Consider the following 16,390-nt stretch of genomic DNA (forward strand, 5'->3'; position numbering starts at 1 on the left):
CTCAGGGTCTCTAAGGTGGAGGGAATTGGCACATTTCTGAGAATTCTCCCTAACAGTGGATGGGTCCATATGAAGGGTCGCCCGGAACGGGAGGAGGGTTCACGGGGGGTGGGGGAGTATCGAACTGGAAGACTATTTGTGTTTGTTTGCATGGTCGTTATGCAATGAATGGAAAATACATTAAAAGTTGTTATTCAAAATAAAAAAAGAAAATATGCCTACAAATGAATGCTGTGCTTTCTACATTTATTAAATACAAAAAGAGAATACAAGACCAATTGCCAAAGCCTAGGATGGCCATTGGCAGAATAGACTGCAGCATCTTCCTGAACTATTTGCAATCTTCACGTTTTCTCAAAGTTGGGTTATATACCTGCAAAAGAAGTATTAATGCCCCTGTGTGCTACACTCTGATCCTGGTGATAACAGAGCTGGTGCCCATCTGCAAAGAACTTGAAAAAGTCACAGAAGAACCTGAAGAATTCATATCAGTGTGCAGAGGAGACATGGGCATGTCTAGAGTAGATTTTGAATATTTGTGTGAATAAAGGCCTTTCCGCTAATAGCGTAAGCGGGCGTAAGCAACAGATGAGATTTTAGTCAAGTAAATCATGCTTTTTGCAAAGTCATGGTCTGATTTTGGGGTAAAGGTTTGCTTGTGAGAACCTGGCAGTGGTTGAAATACATTTGAACCCCAAATCACAGACTAAGTCTGTTTTTAAAAAAAAAAAAAAATATATATATATATATATATATATATATATATATATATATATATATATATATATATAAAAAAGTATTCATGCTGGAAACACTGTCATATTATCATTACTGAATATTTCATGAAAACAACCCCCTTTCCATAAATAAAAACCAGCTGCAACATTCCCAGTACATAGTATTAAGCAAAGCACATTTGGATATAGTAAGGATAGTAGCTATTTGAATATATGATAAGTTTCTGCCAGTGCCAAGGATGTCAAAATGTGTTTATTGAAGGGTTTTGTTTTCAGGGGGTCTACTAGTCATTTCATTCATGTAATTGCAAGTGTCCTTGATTTTGCTAATTCTACAAATGGGGTACTTCAGTTACAATGTATCAATTGATCTGAAAGGGATTATGTCCTTCCTGGCTGGGCTGACCTGATTACATACCTTTTGGAATGGCTATGAAATTCATGATCTAATTTAAATAAGTTGTTTGCAGGTTGCAAAGGTTTGCTACCCGCAAGTCCAATGTATAATGCTTATTTTTTTTTAACAGTTCTTTTGCCAACTCAGCTCCTGGTTCACCTGGTACTGCTGCACAAGAACTCTGACAAACACAATGGAAACTGTTCTCACCACCTTTGCTCTTTTTTATTATCCTCTTGGGGGTTCAAAATTACAGAGCAGGTAATAATAGCATACTTTGATCATGATTCATTCAGGACTTGCACTATTATCTCATACTGGTATATGTCAGGTGGCACAGCTTGTAAGCTTTAGACTAGTTTGTTGATTTTAGTTAGCCATAAGGAGGTTCATGGAGTGGCACATGTATAGTTTCATTAGCTGGACAAATAGCTCAGCGAGGCAAGTGCTTGGTGCTGAGATCAATTTTCAACTTCAGTTCACTATTTTGAATTCCGACTGTGAACATTTAGTCTTGTGAGATCAATAAAGTGGGTACAGCTTAGTTAGGGGTTTGGCAAAACAAATTAATTACAGTGCTGTGGAGAAGTACATCTGCGGTAGCAAGCACCGTCTGAAAACCAGTTACTATTGTTATCTGCAGTAGAAAATGTGCAATGAAATCTTGGTAACATTGGTTTATCCTTCCTTTCAGTTCCAAATACTTAAGCCTAGTAGCGCTTGCATTTATCATTCGACCAACTGCAATCATTATTTGGATCCCTTTGCTTGTCAGCCATTTTTGGAAAGAACAGAAGAAGTTGGATCTTGTTCTACAGCAATATGCACCTGTGGGGTAAGTTGGTTTCAATGAATGTCCCCCTTAAATGTGTAGACCAAGTCAGACCCAGAATAAACCTACTGTGGATTTGTTTTGTAAAGTAATATTTATATAATTATTACACTTTTATGTAATTGTATATCAAACCTTTAAGTGTCTGTCACCCTTTGGGGGTGCCAGGATGAAATAAAGTTTTGCCCACGATAAGTTTCGAGCACTCGCGGAGGTGTAGCCGCTTTCTCATGCTGGCCAAAAATGTAATAATGTTACCTTCATCACCATCATGACATTACACATGTAAACATTGTTTAGGAAAGTTTGAGACCAATGGACATGGTATCTACAGCTAACTCGGGGACACTGAGCACGCAGGATCTAGGCGGAAAGAAGACTTGGGGTACTCTTGGGGAAAGTTTCAGAAAAATAACCGTCTGCAAGATGCTTTGTACAGCCCACGTGGAAACTTGACCACCTAGTATTTGTAAGGGGAATGTTGTGCTTCAATGGGAGGCCAGGAACTGGAGATCCCTCAGAGGAATGCAGGGTTCTGACTATGCATGCTGAACTGCCGGTTGGAGAGCTGGTGGAGGGGGCAAGCCGACAGGTTCATATATATATCATTAATTGGAGATTGGAACACATTTTGTGGACTTTATATTGGAAACATTGGTTCCTTTGCATTGCAGATTAATCAGTCTGGTGATTTCTTTGATGATTGATCGCATCTTTTTTGGCAAGGTAAGTTGCCGTCTATTTGAAGAAAAGGAAATATGAGATGAATCATGTTTGGAACAAAACATAAACATGATTATCGTAGAAGGTTTTACAGTTATGAACTATTGCAAATTAATGCTCTTTCACATGTTACATTGTTTCTAGTGGATCCTGGTTCAGCTAAACTTCTTGAAGTTCAACGTGCTACAGAACCTGGGTGCCTTCTATGGTTCTCATCCATGGCACTGGTATCTCTTCCAGGGGTTCCCAGTTATCCTGGGAACTCATCTCCCGTTCTTTATTCATGGCTGCCTCCTGGCCCCAAAGAGGTATCGCATTCTGCTTGTAGCTGTGATTTGGACTGTGCTGGTATATAGGTGAGTGTGTTAAATGCACTATCTAGAATAGACTGATACATGATTTGTGGGATAAAGTTTGGCGAGTGCTATTGTACGTCATGTAAAACCTGGTCATAACATTCTTAAAGCAGATCACTCTTGATTTGTTTCCAAAAATATATTTAGGATGTGAGAGGACATTTCTGGTCTGACAGATGGGGAAGAGAAAACAAATCTTAAAGTGCTATAACTGAGCTGATGTAGCTCCACAGCTCGGCTATTAATAAGCAGAGATTAACCGTAGACTCAATAGAGAATCCTGCGTATCACCTTTTTGTATCTTGGCTAGCAGACAATCCAGAACAAATAAATGATCAAGAATGTTATGTCTAGAAAGTAACAAGAACATATTACTACATACTACTTGAATCTAAAATAAAGCAAAAACAGTCCAACCACGGAAAAATAGAGTAAACTTTCCAATCATAGTTTAGAGTTACATTCTTAGAATAAAGGTTTATTGTAGTCACCCAATTAAGTGTATGGTAGTAGAAACATGCTCTACAAAATACCCAAGTATTGATGGAACCCTGTAGCATGCCCAAGTTCTGGGCTAAAACCAGGCTTGAAGTGACTTTGCCGGTCTGCAACACAGGTTGGATTGTCTGAGCAACTACATCGTGGCACTTTGTTGTTTCTGTTTAACAACATTTTTCCAAGTGAACCTGGTTACAGGGCGAATTGAAATAAGTATGGAGTACTTTGAATCAGTGCTTTGGGTGCTTATGATGATGCAAGAGTGCATTGAAAATGTCCCAGCGAGGAGATGGTGCAGGGTCTCAAGAAGACACAATTTTTGTGTGATCAGCACAGTGGTTGCTCCCAATTGGTTTTTTGAGAGAGAGAAAAAGATTTTGGTGGACAATGGATGGGTTTGCGAGGTGTTCTTCACCATTTATTTTGTTCTTGCATTGGTGACTTTTGAATCTTAGAATTGTTATGTTATGTTGATTCGATACCACCCAAGGGTAGTCTCCAGGACACTCGAGTGGCTCTGCAAGAAAGAGGACAGTGTTGGTTAGTGAGGGAAGAATGATAGGATAGTTCCAGAACCAGGAGAAACTGGCGTCTGTGTTGGCTTGTAAATGGTCGGTGGCGTGCAGTGGCTTGTTGCATCCGTATGGGTAATGGCCAGGGCCGGGGAGGTTTTCTATGTGACTGTTTGTTGTGTTGGGGTGTGCCTGTGTGTTTTTTGTGCAGATTGCTTGTATTTAGGGTTGTGCACACTGGGTTGTTGTGTCCGTACTGGCAAGGTCCAGTGTCTGTGTTTCTTTGCTGGAAGTGCGTGTTGCTTGTGCTGGGTGTGTGTTTGTGAATAAGTTGGCTATCCGAGTGGGCCTGTACAGGGTTTGGGTTGTGTTTGAGAAAGCAGAAACAAGGTGTTAGTGCGTTGGCTACTCTCTAAATTCTTCTATGTGGCTAATCTATACTTTGACTCCGTCCTCCCACTTGGTTTCAAGATCATCTCCAAGCTTCGACCTCACCGCACTGGCATGTGGGTTGCTTTCATTTTCCCTGAGTGGATGCCTGCCTCCATCTTACCTACCCAGACCTACTCCTCTTTTCAAAGTCTGGTCTTCAAGTTAGTCACCTCTCCCACCTCCACCCTGACTATTGCTACCATCTACCGTCCTCCAGGCACTGTCTCCCTATTCCTCTCTGAATGGGCTGACTTCTTTACTTGCTTCTACTTCTATCCTTCTCCTCCTGGGTGACTTTAACATTCAGTTGAACTCTGATGGCTCATCGACCACTCTACTTCTCGCTTTCCCACTCCATTCTCCCTTCTGGGCCAACCCACACAGCTGGACACACTGTGGACGCCCTCATACCTCTCTCTCGCCCCCCATTAGTCACCCCTCCATCTTGATCCAACCACTCTCTCCTCTCACCTGCGACCCATATGTCCCCTTACAGCCCCCCAAAAAGTCGCACCAACCTCGTTCACTGACACCCGCCTGATGAAACAAGTGACTGCTGCTGCCTTCGCCTCCACCTACCTTCCCCATCGCCCTCCCACCTCTGACTCTACCTCTGACTCAGCCCTCAGCAACCTACACCTGTCCATCACCAACACCCTTGACATTCTTGCCCCAGTCATTGGGATTCGTCTGTAACCTGCCTCAAAGTGTAACACTTGGTACGGCTCCGAACTTGCAGCCCTGAAACGAAATTGCAGGGCAGCAGAAAAGAAGTGGCTAACCTCAGGCTCATCCTCTGACAAACTGGCCTGCCGCCTGCTCCAAAGGCAATACAGACTCGCCATCCGCTCAAAGAAAAGGGTGCGCTTTCAAGCACGGGTTTCCGGTGCATCCAATAACGCGGTTGAACGTTTCAAAATTAGCAGCGAACTAGCTAACCCCTCCAGTCTCCTCCTCTCATTCTCAGGCCCTCTGCAATGCATTGGCCTCACACCTTGCGGCTAAAACACAGGACATTCTGACCTCCCTTTCTACACTACCCCACATCCCATCCCACCCCCCGCAGCCCTTCCCCAACCCCCTCCTTCCTCCTTTCCTTCTTTATCACCTATTACTCCAGAGGAAGTTACCAGAGTTGTCCACTCCATGACGGTCTCTTCTAAACCGGTCTCCCCTTGCTCATCCTGGACCATCAAGGATGACCTTGGCTCTCTTGCTACTACTCTCGCTGAGTTCTGAAATCACTCTTTTACCACAGGATCTTTCCCCACTCCCCTAAAGCACTTCCTTGTGCGCCCACTCCTGAAAAACCTTCCTCTGACCATACCTGCCCTGCCAGCTATCACCCTATTTCCATCACCACCTTCCTTGGGAAGCTTCTCGAGAAGCTGGCCTTGCCCCAACTTAACTCTGACACTGAACTTGTTGGTGGCCTCCATGACCATCAATCTGGATTCCGAGCATCCAGAGGCACAGAAACTGCTCTTCTGAACACCCATGAAGAACTGCTTGCCTCTCCTGACTCCAACTCTCCAGCAGTCCTTATCCTTCTTGATCTCTCCTCTGCCTTTGACACAGTTAACCATTCCTTCATCATACAAAGGTTCCATACTACACTCGGTATCTCGGAGCGGGCACTGGACTGGCTGTCCTCTTTACTCACTAACCGCTCTTCCCATGTCGTCCTGGGCCCATTCTCCTCTCCTACTTCCATCTCCACCTGTGGTGTCCCCCAGGGTTCTATTCTCTCCCCCTGGCTCTTTAACATCTACCTTGCTCGCCTTGCACTCCATATCGCCTCCTTCTCGTCTAACTTCCAGTGTTACGCAGATGACGCACATGTCTTCTTCAGACTCCCTGCTGACCCTCTTGCACCCTCCATCACCCCTGATTGCCTTTCTGCCATCCAGTCCTGGTGCGCCTCCAATGGTCTCTTCCTCGGTGCCTGTAAAACTGAGATCCTTCCCATTGGGACCCCTGCTTGCTCTCCCTTCCCTTCTATCTGGCATTCCTCCTTGGGTTCCCCCCCTGCTCCTTCAACTGAAGCCAGAAACCTTGGAGTCCTCTTCGACTCATCTCTCCTTCCTCCCTCACACTCGGGATACTGTCAAGAACTCCACTATCACCTCTTCCTTCTCAAAGGAATTCTACTTTTTCTCACTTTCCTGCAGAGGCTCAATGTGACTCAAGCCCTAGTTCTCTCAAGACTTTACTGTAGTAGCCTTCTCTTGAAACATGCTGCATCCCCTCTGTGACCCCTTCAGCTTATCCAGAATAGAGCAGCAAGACTTATCCTTGGCCTTAAGCTCAGGGACCCCATCTCTCCTGCTCTAAAAAGTCTTCACTGGCTCCCGGTTGCTGCACGGATTAAATTCAAATCCCTCTGCATCATCCACAAGGCTGTCTGGCCCGGGGACCGCACTATCTTCAACTCTCTCTCACTAAATAGTCTCCCACTAGACCTCTTTGCTCCTCTGGCACCAACTCTTTGTGTGTAAAGCTTTTTGCTAAAAAGAGGGCAGGTGATTGCTCCTTTTCCTCTGCAGGCTCCCTCCTTTGGAAAAGCCTCCCCCTGCGTCTTGAGCAGAACTTCCTCAAATTCCAGAAGTTCCTTAAGACTTTCCTCTTTTCCTCCTCCTTCCCACCTTCTCTCCTCTGCTAGCCCTCAGTTGCTGAATCGGTGTCCTTGGCCCTTATGCATCTTCGGGACCTTGACCTCCCTTACTGATTACTCCCTGCTCCTGTCAATGCACAGCACTTTGCATCTGCACACCCTCCGCTCTGGAGGATCGCACTTGCACCTCCCGTGGCTCTGACCGTGTAGCACTCCACATTCCTAGCACTTCCTCCATCGCTCTCCCACGAGCTCTGACTGCCCAGCACTTACCCCCTCTTCCCTCTTCCTTTCTGCACTTGCACGTTCTCCATACTCACAAGGCATAGTAACTTTGTCCCTCTTCCTCTTCCCCTCAGCTCTTAATATTGTGTTGTAATGTACCCTCCCTCTCTCTCTGGCCCGTGGGCGCTTTGAAAAAGTATATTCTTATTGTATATGCACCTAACAAGCAAACAATAAAAAATAAATAAATGGAAAGTAAATGCAAAACACCTAAATTTGAGATATCTGGGTAGAGGGAGAATGTCTACTTCTGGGACACAACAGTAAAATAAAACCACCTAAAGGTTGGTACACAGTAATGGTAGAAATTATATTTACTAGCTGGCTAATTTCGGTGTCCTATGGGGAAGGGAGACCCCAGCAATATCATCCTGACTTATTATTTGGTGAACACTTCTTTATTTTCTTGTGAACATAATCCCACACTATTTTGTAACTTAGTTGTAAGGTTTGACAATATTTTCTTTTAGTATAGACCTTTTTTTTATTTTACAAGATGCCGCTAGGATTGCCTTAGTATTATTTGATGGTCGTAACTTGCTCCCATCTTAGATTTAGGTTTAGATTAGGCGGTTTTTTCACCCATTAGACCTGTGTCTGTCTTTACTGTTGCCACCATGAGTTCCTTACAGCAGTAAGGGGCAGAAAACGGCAGAAAGTGGTTAAAACGGAGGCAGAGGCATGGAAAGATGACGAAAGGAGGATGAAAGGCGAGAAAAGGGTGGACAAACAGCAGAAAGGGGCAAAAATGAAGGCACAGGGCACAGAGAGCGAGAAAGTGGACACTCGCGTCACAGGGGCCAGGTTGCAAGATGGACTGCCTGAACAATTGTTCAGATATATTTTGTCAGAGATTTTATGGATAGGCCACACTTCCGCCCTCATTCTGAAGAACACAAAAGTGCAAAATATCCTTGTTTTCATAAAAATCTTGCATAGCTGCTCATTCCGAATTCTCTGATTTGTAATATGTAAGGAATTACTGCAGTTGTGTACTTCCATTCACATTACTGAAGGTCAGCATTTAAAGTGTGCCAAATCACCAACATATGGTGAATCGCTGCCACAGGAGTCTGAGTGCCTAAGCTTGTCTAGAAGTTGCTGTATTGTACCCCTGCCCAAGAATCCAGACCTTAAGTCTGCTGATAGAAAAGAGCAGGAAGATGAGATGAAAGGGACAGAGGTTGCAAATACTGTGGAAACACTGCATTTCTGCAGGGACATGGTCAGTGTGTGGTTCTGCAGATGCATATTCTGTGAAACCATTATATTGTCCTCAGGACATTTTTTAATTGTATTTGATGCTTGAGCAACACATCTTAGAAAACCACAGCATTAACAGTTTGTGTACTACCCTCTGTTGATACTGCAATAACTAACCCTTATGGGAAAGCTAAAAGACCTGACCAGAAAGGGAAGCCAAACCTCTATTAAACATGGGCAGCCTATGTAGAATGTTGAGGCGTAATTCTCAGGTAAGGGTAGTAGGTTGACACAGAGGTACAAGTAGTCCACACACATAACTGTAGATAATACACAACAACGATATACTGAGGAAAAATAATAACAGTTGGACATAAACTATCAGGTCAAATTAGTACTAATATAATACACAGTATTAAAAAGATACCAAGCATATGTAAAAACAGTAATGCCTATACAAGGACTCTCCTGACCCCAATATCTGGATACAGGGCTTGCAAAATCTACTAGTCCCCTCGCGTTGGCAAGGAGATTTTATGAATGGCAAGTGCCACCTGCATGGTACTCTACCTTTCTGGAAAGAGTGTGGATGTTTGAAACTTGAATTTGACGTTTACAGCAAAAAAACTTTGTAGTAAATGACAAATTAAAGTTTCGCTGTACATGAATGGCCTTTAGGTGGCAGCATTGCACCAAATAAGAAGTGTGCTTATAGTGACAGCTCTGGAAAATAAGCTGTCACTGGTCTTGACGGGGCAAGTCCATTTCTCTTAGGTCAAGTATGTAAACTAAGAAACTCGCCCTACAGGTCTAGAGGGATGTTCAAGAATTTACAAGGCCTGTGGATCTTTTGCAACGGGCAAGCGCCCAACATAAAATGCCAGGGTTGTGGGCGTGTGGGGTATGAGGGGAGCAAGAAGCCATAACCCCTTGCAAGCGGGTAAGTACCTACTAGTCTGCACAACTAAGTGCTGTGTCCTGAAGACAAACCCAAACCTTCGTATGCGTGTGTGTGTGTGTGTAAGGCCCTAGACCTGATGGCCACCAACTCCCTGGGGTATGGGATGAGTCGGGAAACACAATTTTATTAAAAGGAAAAATAGTTTAAATAATCTCTACAGCTGGATGAGAAAGGCCAATGATCTTTACCAAATAGAAAAGTTGACAGCTTGGTTAAATGATATATGGATGTGGAAATTCTGTGGTTCTCCTTTTGGTATGGCGATAACAGTTGAGAAAGTGCAAGGAGGGTGAATTGAATCCTAGAGTGGACAAAAGATAAAGAGGTCTTTGCCCGAAAGGAAGTCCTTTGTCCCACAGTTCTCTAAGGATTGTGATATAGATGGATGCGGGTATGTTGAACTGAAGACTTCATGCTCAAAGGATGCTGCTGGGTCGGTTGGGGCAGAAGAGGATGTTGGTGGGGGTCTTTGTTGGGATATTGGGTGGAATTGATGGGGGTTTATTTTGATGTTGAAGATGATTATTAGGACAAGTTTGGAGTAGAAGGGTAAATGGGGACGATGAAGTTTTCATTGTACCCATTTACCCTTCTACAAAAGAAATGAAGTTTAATTTGGAAACAAAAATCATTCTGCCCATTGCGAGGGGTCCGTAATGCGAGACGGACAACTGCTTGTAGATTTCTCAAAATATGCCATTTTATTAAAGTAATTGTATAAAGAAAATACCTTGCTTGTCCTACTCTACAGAGGAACTCCCTACCTAGTCTAAAGGCTAAGGGAACATTCCCTAACATGGGTAAACTGGCTCTCACATTAAACAACAAACATACAAAGTAAATTATATAGCAACCCCATATTATTAACACAATGTCTGAATGGCTTTCTCTTAACCTGGATAAGGTCCCTTCCCCAGGTTTCAAAGTCAACTTCCAAAATGTTTATCAAAGAAAAATAAAGGTTTTGAACTATACCTTGATAGTCCAAATCAAAGCAAAAGTTCAACTAACAGAAATCCACTGGTAACAACAATTTGTTCCTGGATGAAAAGATCCCCCAACTTCCAGAAAAGAAATGGCACCAATGGTAATTCTGGTCATGATGATAAATTGTCTCTTCTTCAAGATAATTTGCCACAGTTTAGCGCATGCAGATGCGCATGAAATAAATGAAGTATTCCTCAACTTCTACGCCAAACTGTATGGAAACGCAGTCTTGGTGTCCCCGGAGGAGCTGCAAGGGTACATGGATTCATTCCCGCTACCCACACTGGACCATTAAGGCAAAGGGATATTAGACCTTTCCATGACTACAGAGGAGATAGAACAGGCAATCGCAGATTTGCAAGCGGACAAAAAACCCGGCTCCAATGGCCTCCCAGCGGATCGATACAAAACTTACAAAACTGAGCTTGCTCCTAAATTACTGGAAGTATGGGAAGGAGCCCTGGAGAATGGAGAACTACCAGACACTATGAAGGAGGCCATAATTACAGTTCTTCTCAAACCCCATAAGCCCCCACACATGCCCACTTCCTATCGACCCCTATCCCTCATTAACGTAGACAATAAGATATACGCCAAGGTAATGGCCAACCATTTACTACCGTACATGAATAAATTGATACATCCTGATCAATCAGGTTTTATCCCCACCTGCTCCACTGCCTTGAACCTCCGTAGATCTTTCGACATCACTTCATAATTAGATCCTGAAGTCAAAACGATAGCAGTCGCTCTAGATGCTGAAAAAGCATTTGACTCGGTGTCATGGTGGTATATGTATGCTATCTTACACAAAATGGGATTTGGCCCAAGTTTCCGGAGTTAAATTAGACTTCTATATAAAAACCCCAAAGCCAGAATTAGAACTAATAAGACACTATCCCCCGGGTTCACACTGCAGAGAGGCACACGGCAGGGCTACCCATTGTCACCCCTTATATTTGCACTTACTATAGAAGGCATGTCGGCAAAACTGAGACACAAACACGCATGGAGAGGCATACTTATTAGAAGCCCACCACAATTCATTTCTCTGTATGCAGATGACACCATGCTCTACATCAGAGACCCAGTAGTCAACCTACAACCAGTGATGCAGGAGATAACCGATTTTGCAAGGTACTCGGGTTACAAAATTAGCCAATCTAAATTGGAAATCATTCCTTTGCCCCAAGTCACAAAATAATCTCAGGCTACCTCCCAATTCCGATGGTCCCCCAACTCAACACGCTATTTAGGCATCATTATGGCAATGGACAGGCACACCCTATACGCCAAGAATTATGAATCGTACCTCCTTCTCCTTGAGCACAAACTCAATGTATGGGACAAACTTCCGATATCCCTGCATGGGCCATTAGCGTTGCTAAAAATGGTGGTGGTGCCAAAATTGTTACCTTTTTTTTTTTTTTTTAGCAACATCCCGATTTGGCCATGGAGACAATTTTTTGATAAACTACAGAAGCTGGCGTCAAGGTTTTTGTGTGTGAGGGGTGGGGTGGGGTGGGGGGGGGGGGTAGGCGGCGGTGAGGCTCTGGTGGCCATAGATGTGCGAGAGATACGAAACAGAGGGAATTGCGGCTCCAGATTTCCTACTATATTTTGAGATGGTGCAAGCGCACTTTGCTGAATGTTGGTCCACGACCACAGAGCAGTATGCACATATACGAGCTGAGGAATTTGCAGCTGCCCCAATAAACTTACAGGCCATGTTTTTTGCCAAAACCTAGGACATGGGAGAGGTTGACCCGGTGAGTTCCACAGCTTGTGCCTGGTCCAAAATATTTCACAGGGTGGGATGTGTGGACCCATACTGGCCCTTCACACCCCTATGGAATTATCCTAACCATGAACCTACGCATGACGCCTCATTACAGAGTAGATGGGACCCTGGTAAAGAAATGCGCCTGGGAGATCTATAGCCAAACGGGAGATTTGTATCACTGGAAGTTGTAGAGGTGAAAGTAGGACCTGGCCTCCCCACGACGCTGCAGTATCACCGGCTGAAAGCAGCATGTAGAGAACAATGGTCTTCTTTCCCGAACGCACCTCCCACACACCAATTTCTAACCGCGATTATGTCACAGGAGGGCTACATAGGCAATAGATCCAGATTGTATGAAGTGGTCCAATCACATACCTCTTCCGAAAACAAGATGAAGGAGCAGTGGGAACAAGACTTAAATATAACAAATGGAGAACAGCAATGGGCAAAATATTGTCAATACACGAAATGTATCTATGAACACCAATTTTAGGCTAGTTCATTTCAAAATATTGAAATCACTTACATATCACTCCCAGTAAAATAACTAAATTCGACCCCTCAAAGCAATCGAACTGCCCTAAATGTAATGCTCCAGCGGCGAAATTCATACACATGTACTGGGATTGTCCCCAGATCAGACACTTCTGGGAAGGGGTAGCTACAATGCTGAGTGACATACTAGACATACATATACCAGCCACCCCATTAAAATATCTACTTGGAGACCTAGGCAAGGTCTCAATTGTAACCCGCAGACTCTTCGCGGTTGCTGGAGCAGTGGCTAAAAGAAACATAGTCGGAGCCTGCACAGCGAACACTGCTCCCACCCCGCAGGCATGGCTCTGAGACTTACTGTATGTACAGGAATGCGAAGATAACTATGTCAAGGGAGTCTCTACCACTTGTAGACCGAAGGACATATGAGGCCCCCTGAGGCGATATCTTATGGATGCACAGGAAATGTCAGGCGGTCACTCAATTTGTACAGACTATGGAACTTCTACTGCTTAACAAGCAGTAATTTATCAGTATTAACTATAATTCTGATTGTATGCCTCATAACCTCTTTAACAGATGAATTTGTTATGTTGTACTTGTCAGATAGTTTGCCACAGTTCAAAATAAGGTGTAATATTCCCCACTGCCAATAATACACCCTTCCGTAGGACTTCTTCAGTTACAACTTTACATTTGGTATATTTATCAGGCGGCGTTCTCTGTGCCGCTGCTTCTATTTTCAACAACCACACTTCTGTTGGTACTATGAGTACAGTCACCTTTGTCCCACAGTACGTTACTGCTTCAAATCACTTCAATGTGACATCGGCTGACAACTTAATACACCACCACAGTTCAAGTACTACTGCCACGGCTCAGTACTGTTGAATTATTAGGTATGTTTTGACCAGACACTGCAACCTCTTCAGGTAGGCAAGGCACTCTTCCTTTTAATTGCTTTCTTAAAAGGGGCAGGCCCTTCGCCTCTTCAGTCTGTCTTACTACTAGAATAATGACCTGCTTCTGCCCATGATACTCTCCTTTCTAGCTTCAGCAGTCTTTTGCACCACAGGCTGTATTTTACTTGAGAATATATTCTTCACAAGCATTTGGTTCCCCATCCCCAGCTTTACTCCCACCTTTCTGCCAGGTATCAGCCCAAGTAATTATCCAGAAGTTATGTGCCACTCTCTCAGCTTCAGGTAACAATGGTGTACTTGTTTCATATTGTTATGCAAAGTTTGTATGCCGTGACCTCTGGGAACACTACAAACAACTCTGACTACAGGTGTAGGAAACCCAACCTTTGGTATAAGCTTGTACTACACAGTTTTGGTAGCGTGTTGAGCAGCCAGGCTTATCTCAAGAGGGGCCAGTGTGAGCTGTAGTGGAGTTACACAGAGATTTACAGTTACAAGTATTCAAATAAACTCTTACACTCAAGGTTTCTTGAATAAACAATTATTAATTGATTTATCCGTCAGTTAGAATAAGCCTACTTCGGAAGGGAGCAATATAATAGTAACACTCAAATACACTTCATGACATACGCACTCTTAATATCTCTAAATCAGTAGGTAACCTTTTGGGATGGGCCACAGACACTACCTACACCCTCAGGTGACTTCAATTTCTAGGGTGCTGGGGACATTAATCTATCACTGTTGCATTTAGAATCATATAGTAATAAGTCAAAAGGAAAAGATTCCCTCTCACCTGGATGTAGGTCTCGCCACACATCGCGCAGGCCTGATGCAGTAGTAAATGTAGCAAGTTTGGTGCGGGTAGCGGGGTCTCTCCCTCGTGGGTGTGTACGGTCCATTCCTACTTCCATAACTTCCTTAAAGTCCCCACCTATTATCAAGAGATTAGATCCATCTCTAGAGATTATGGGCGTGATGTCATCTATTAGTGCGGGTAGCAGCGCCCAGGGGCGAGTACACCACTAGCATAGCAATGGACTGATTCCACAGTGACCCAGTGATTAATAATAATAATATTATTATTATATACGCAAATCTGCCACTAGTGTCTTGTGTCACATTTGTAAGGGAGAAAGGCAGTTTTTTGTGTACTAGTATAATCACTGCTCGGGAACCCATGGTAAATCCAGCGTGTATAGCCAGCCAATAGTTGGTATGCCTGAAGAAAGTACACGTGGTCCCTCTCAGGTGTGTTTCAGTCAGGAAGACCACATCCGGCGTGTGCATGTTTAAAAACTGGGTGACCAGCCATCTTTTGATCCCTCCACCCAGGCGGTTGCAATTCCAGGCCAGGAAACGTAGAGTTCTGAAATCTGCATTAATGGGGGCCATTCAGTATGGGAGTTAGGGTGATGCATATGTTCTCCCACATTGCTCACGGGTGTAGTATCGGTCGTTTTGCGGTGCATAGCGCTCTTACACAATATGTATGTGTTGACTTCCAGACCCAGATAATAACAAAAACATTAACAATTAATCATCCCTTTCCCACCCTATACTCCGCCCAACTCGAAGCATCTGTCGCCCGAACATTTAACAACTGCTGATGCCAGCCAAGACAGCCGATAATCGGGCAAACAAAATCCCTATTAAGTGCTGTACACTTAAGGCAGTCCGCAGGGGGGGAGGGCACCCTCGTAGCAGCCGCCATAATGTCTTTCATCTACATTTAGCCTGTAGCATTGCGATCCACCTACGGCATCCCTATTCTTCTATTATATTCATGGGGGCGCATTACTTATTAGGTGATCGTCACCTGCGATCACTCGACCTCTTCCCCATGAGGGTTCACTTCTGGTTCTTGCTGTGGCACTCTCTCTTGTCGAGCCCGTGGGTTCCTTTCAACGTTCTCCTGTCACCTTCAATGTGCTGCTCTGCCCATCTCCAGGTTTCTTTTGGATCAGTGAAGTGAACCGTTGTTCCACTGTGATATATTTTGAGTTGGGCTGGAAACACAAGGCCGTATTTGACATTGAGAACTTGCAATTGTTTCTTTAGCTGATCGAAGGATTGTCTGGCCTTCTGAACCTCCCTGGTGTAGTCGGGGAAGAAAGCAATTCTTGCGCTGTTTTAAGTCGGTGTGCCTTTTGGCTCTTGCTTTTTGGAGTAGTGCGTCTCGGTCCCCATAGTTGAACATCAACTCGGAGTCTCCCAGTAGATTTAGAGGTTGGAGATACATTGCAGAGTAGCCTTATGTTGAGCCGAGACTGCAACTCAGGGTTTACAATGGTAAACTCAGGAATCTGATACTGACCAGACTCTAATTCAAAGAACCATTTCCCCATTGTTGTGACATCTTCTTAATAATTAACAAGTAATTTGTTATGGCGTCTACTCACCCAAGGCTTTGATTGCATATTTTGCTTCAAGGCAACAAAATCCTGGCCATCTTGCATAGCAGCACATTTTTTAAAAGATAGGTAACCAAAGAAGCCCCTTTTGAGCGGCTGAAATCGGTTCCAAACTGCAGAGCCAGGCCAGTGGTGCTGTGACTATGATGGAAAGCCTGTTCAAGCCCACTTCCTTAAACTAAGGTCTACACAAATAGCTGCAATCTGATTTTGACAGAATATAAAAGACCCAGAA

General features: G+C 44.0%; 1 protein-coding gene across 2 annotated transcripts in view; it reads left to right on the forward strand.

Moving 5' to 3' along the window:
• Positions 1-16,390, forward strand: part of PIGB (phosphatidylinositol glycan anchor biosynthesis class B) — a 706,437-nt gene that overhangs the window by 66,092 nt on the left and 623,955 nt on the right. For both annotated transcript variants that reach the window (XM_069624862.1, XM_069624861.1), the window contains exons 5-8: positions 1,265-1,395; positions 1,829-1,969; positions 2,641-2,692; positions 2,834-3,045. In XM_069624862.1, the coding sequence (XP_069480963.1) occupies positions 1,265-1,395; positions 1,829-1,969; positions 2,641-2,692; positions 2,834-3,045 (536 nt within the window). The remainder of the gene's footprint in view (positions 1-1,264; positions 1,396-1,828; positions 1,970-2,640; positions 2,693-2,833; positions 3,046-16,390) is intronic.

This window comes from Ambystoma mexicanum, chromosome 11, assembly GCF_040938575.1.
Source record: "Ambystoma mexicanum isolate Mex_15411 chromosome 11, UKY_AmexF1_1, whole genome shotgun sequence".
NCBI classification, from domain to species: domain Eukaryota; kingdom Metazoa; phylum Chordata; class Amphibia; order Caudata; family Ambystomatidae; genus Ambystoma; species Ambystoma mexicanum.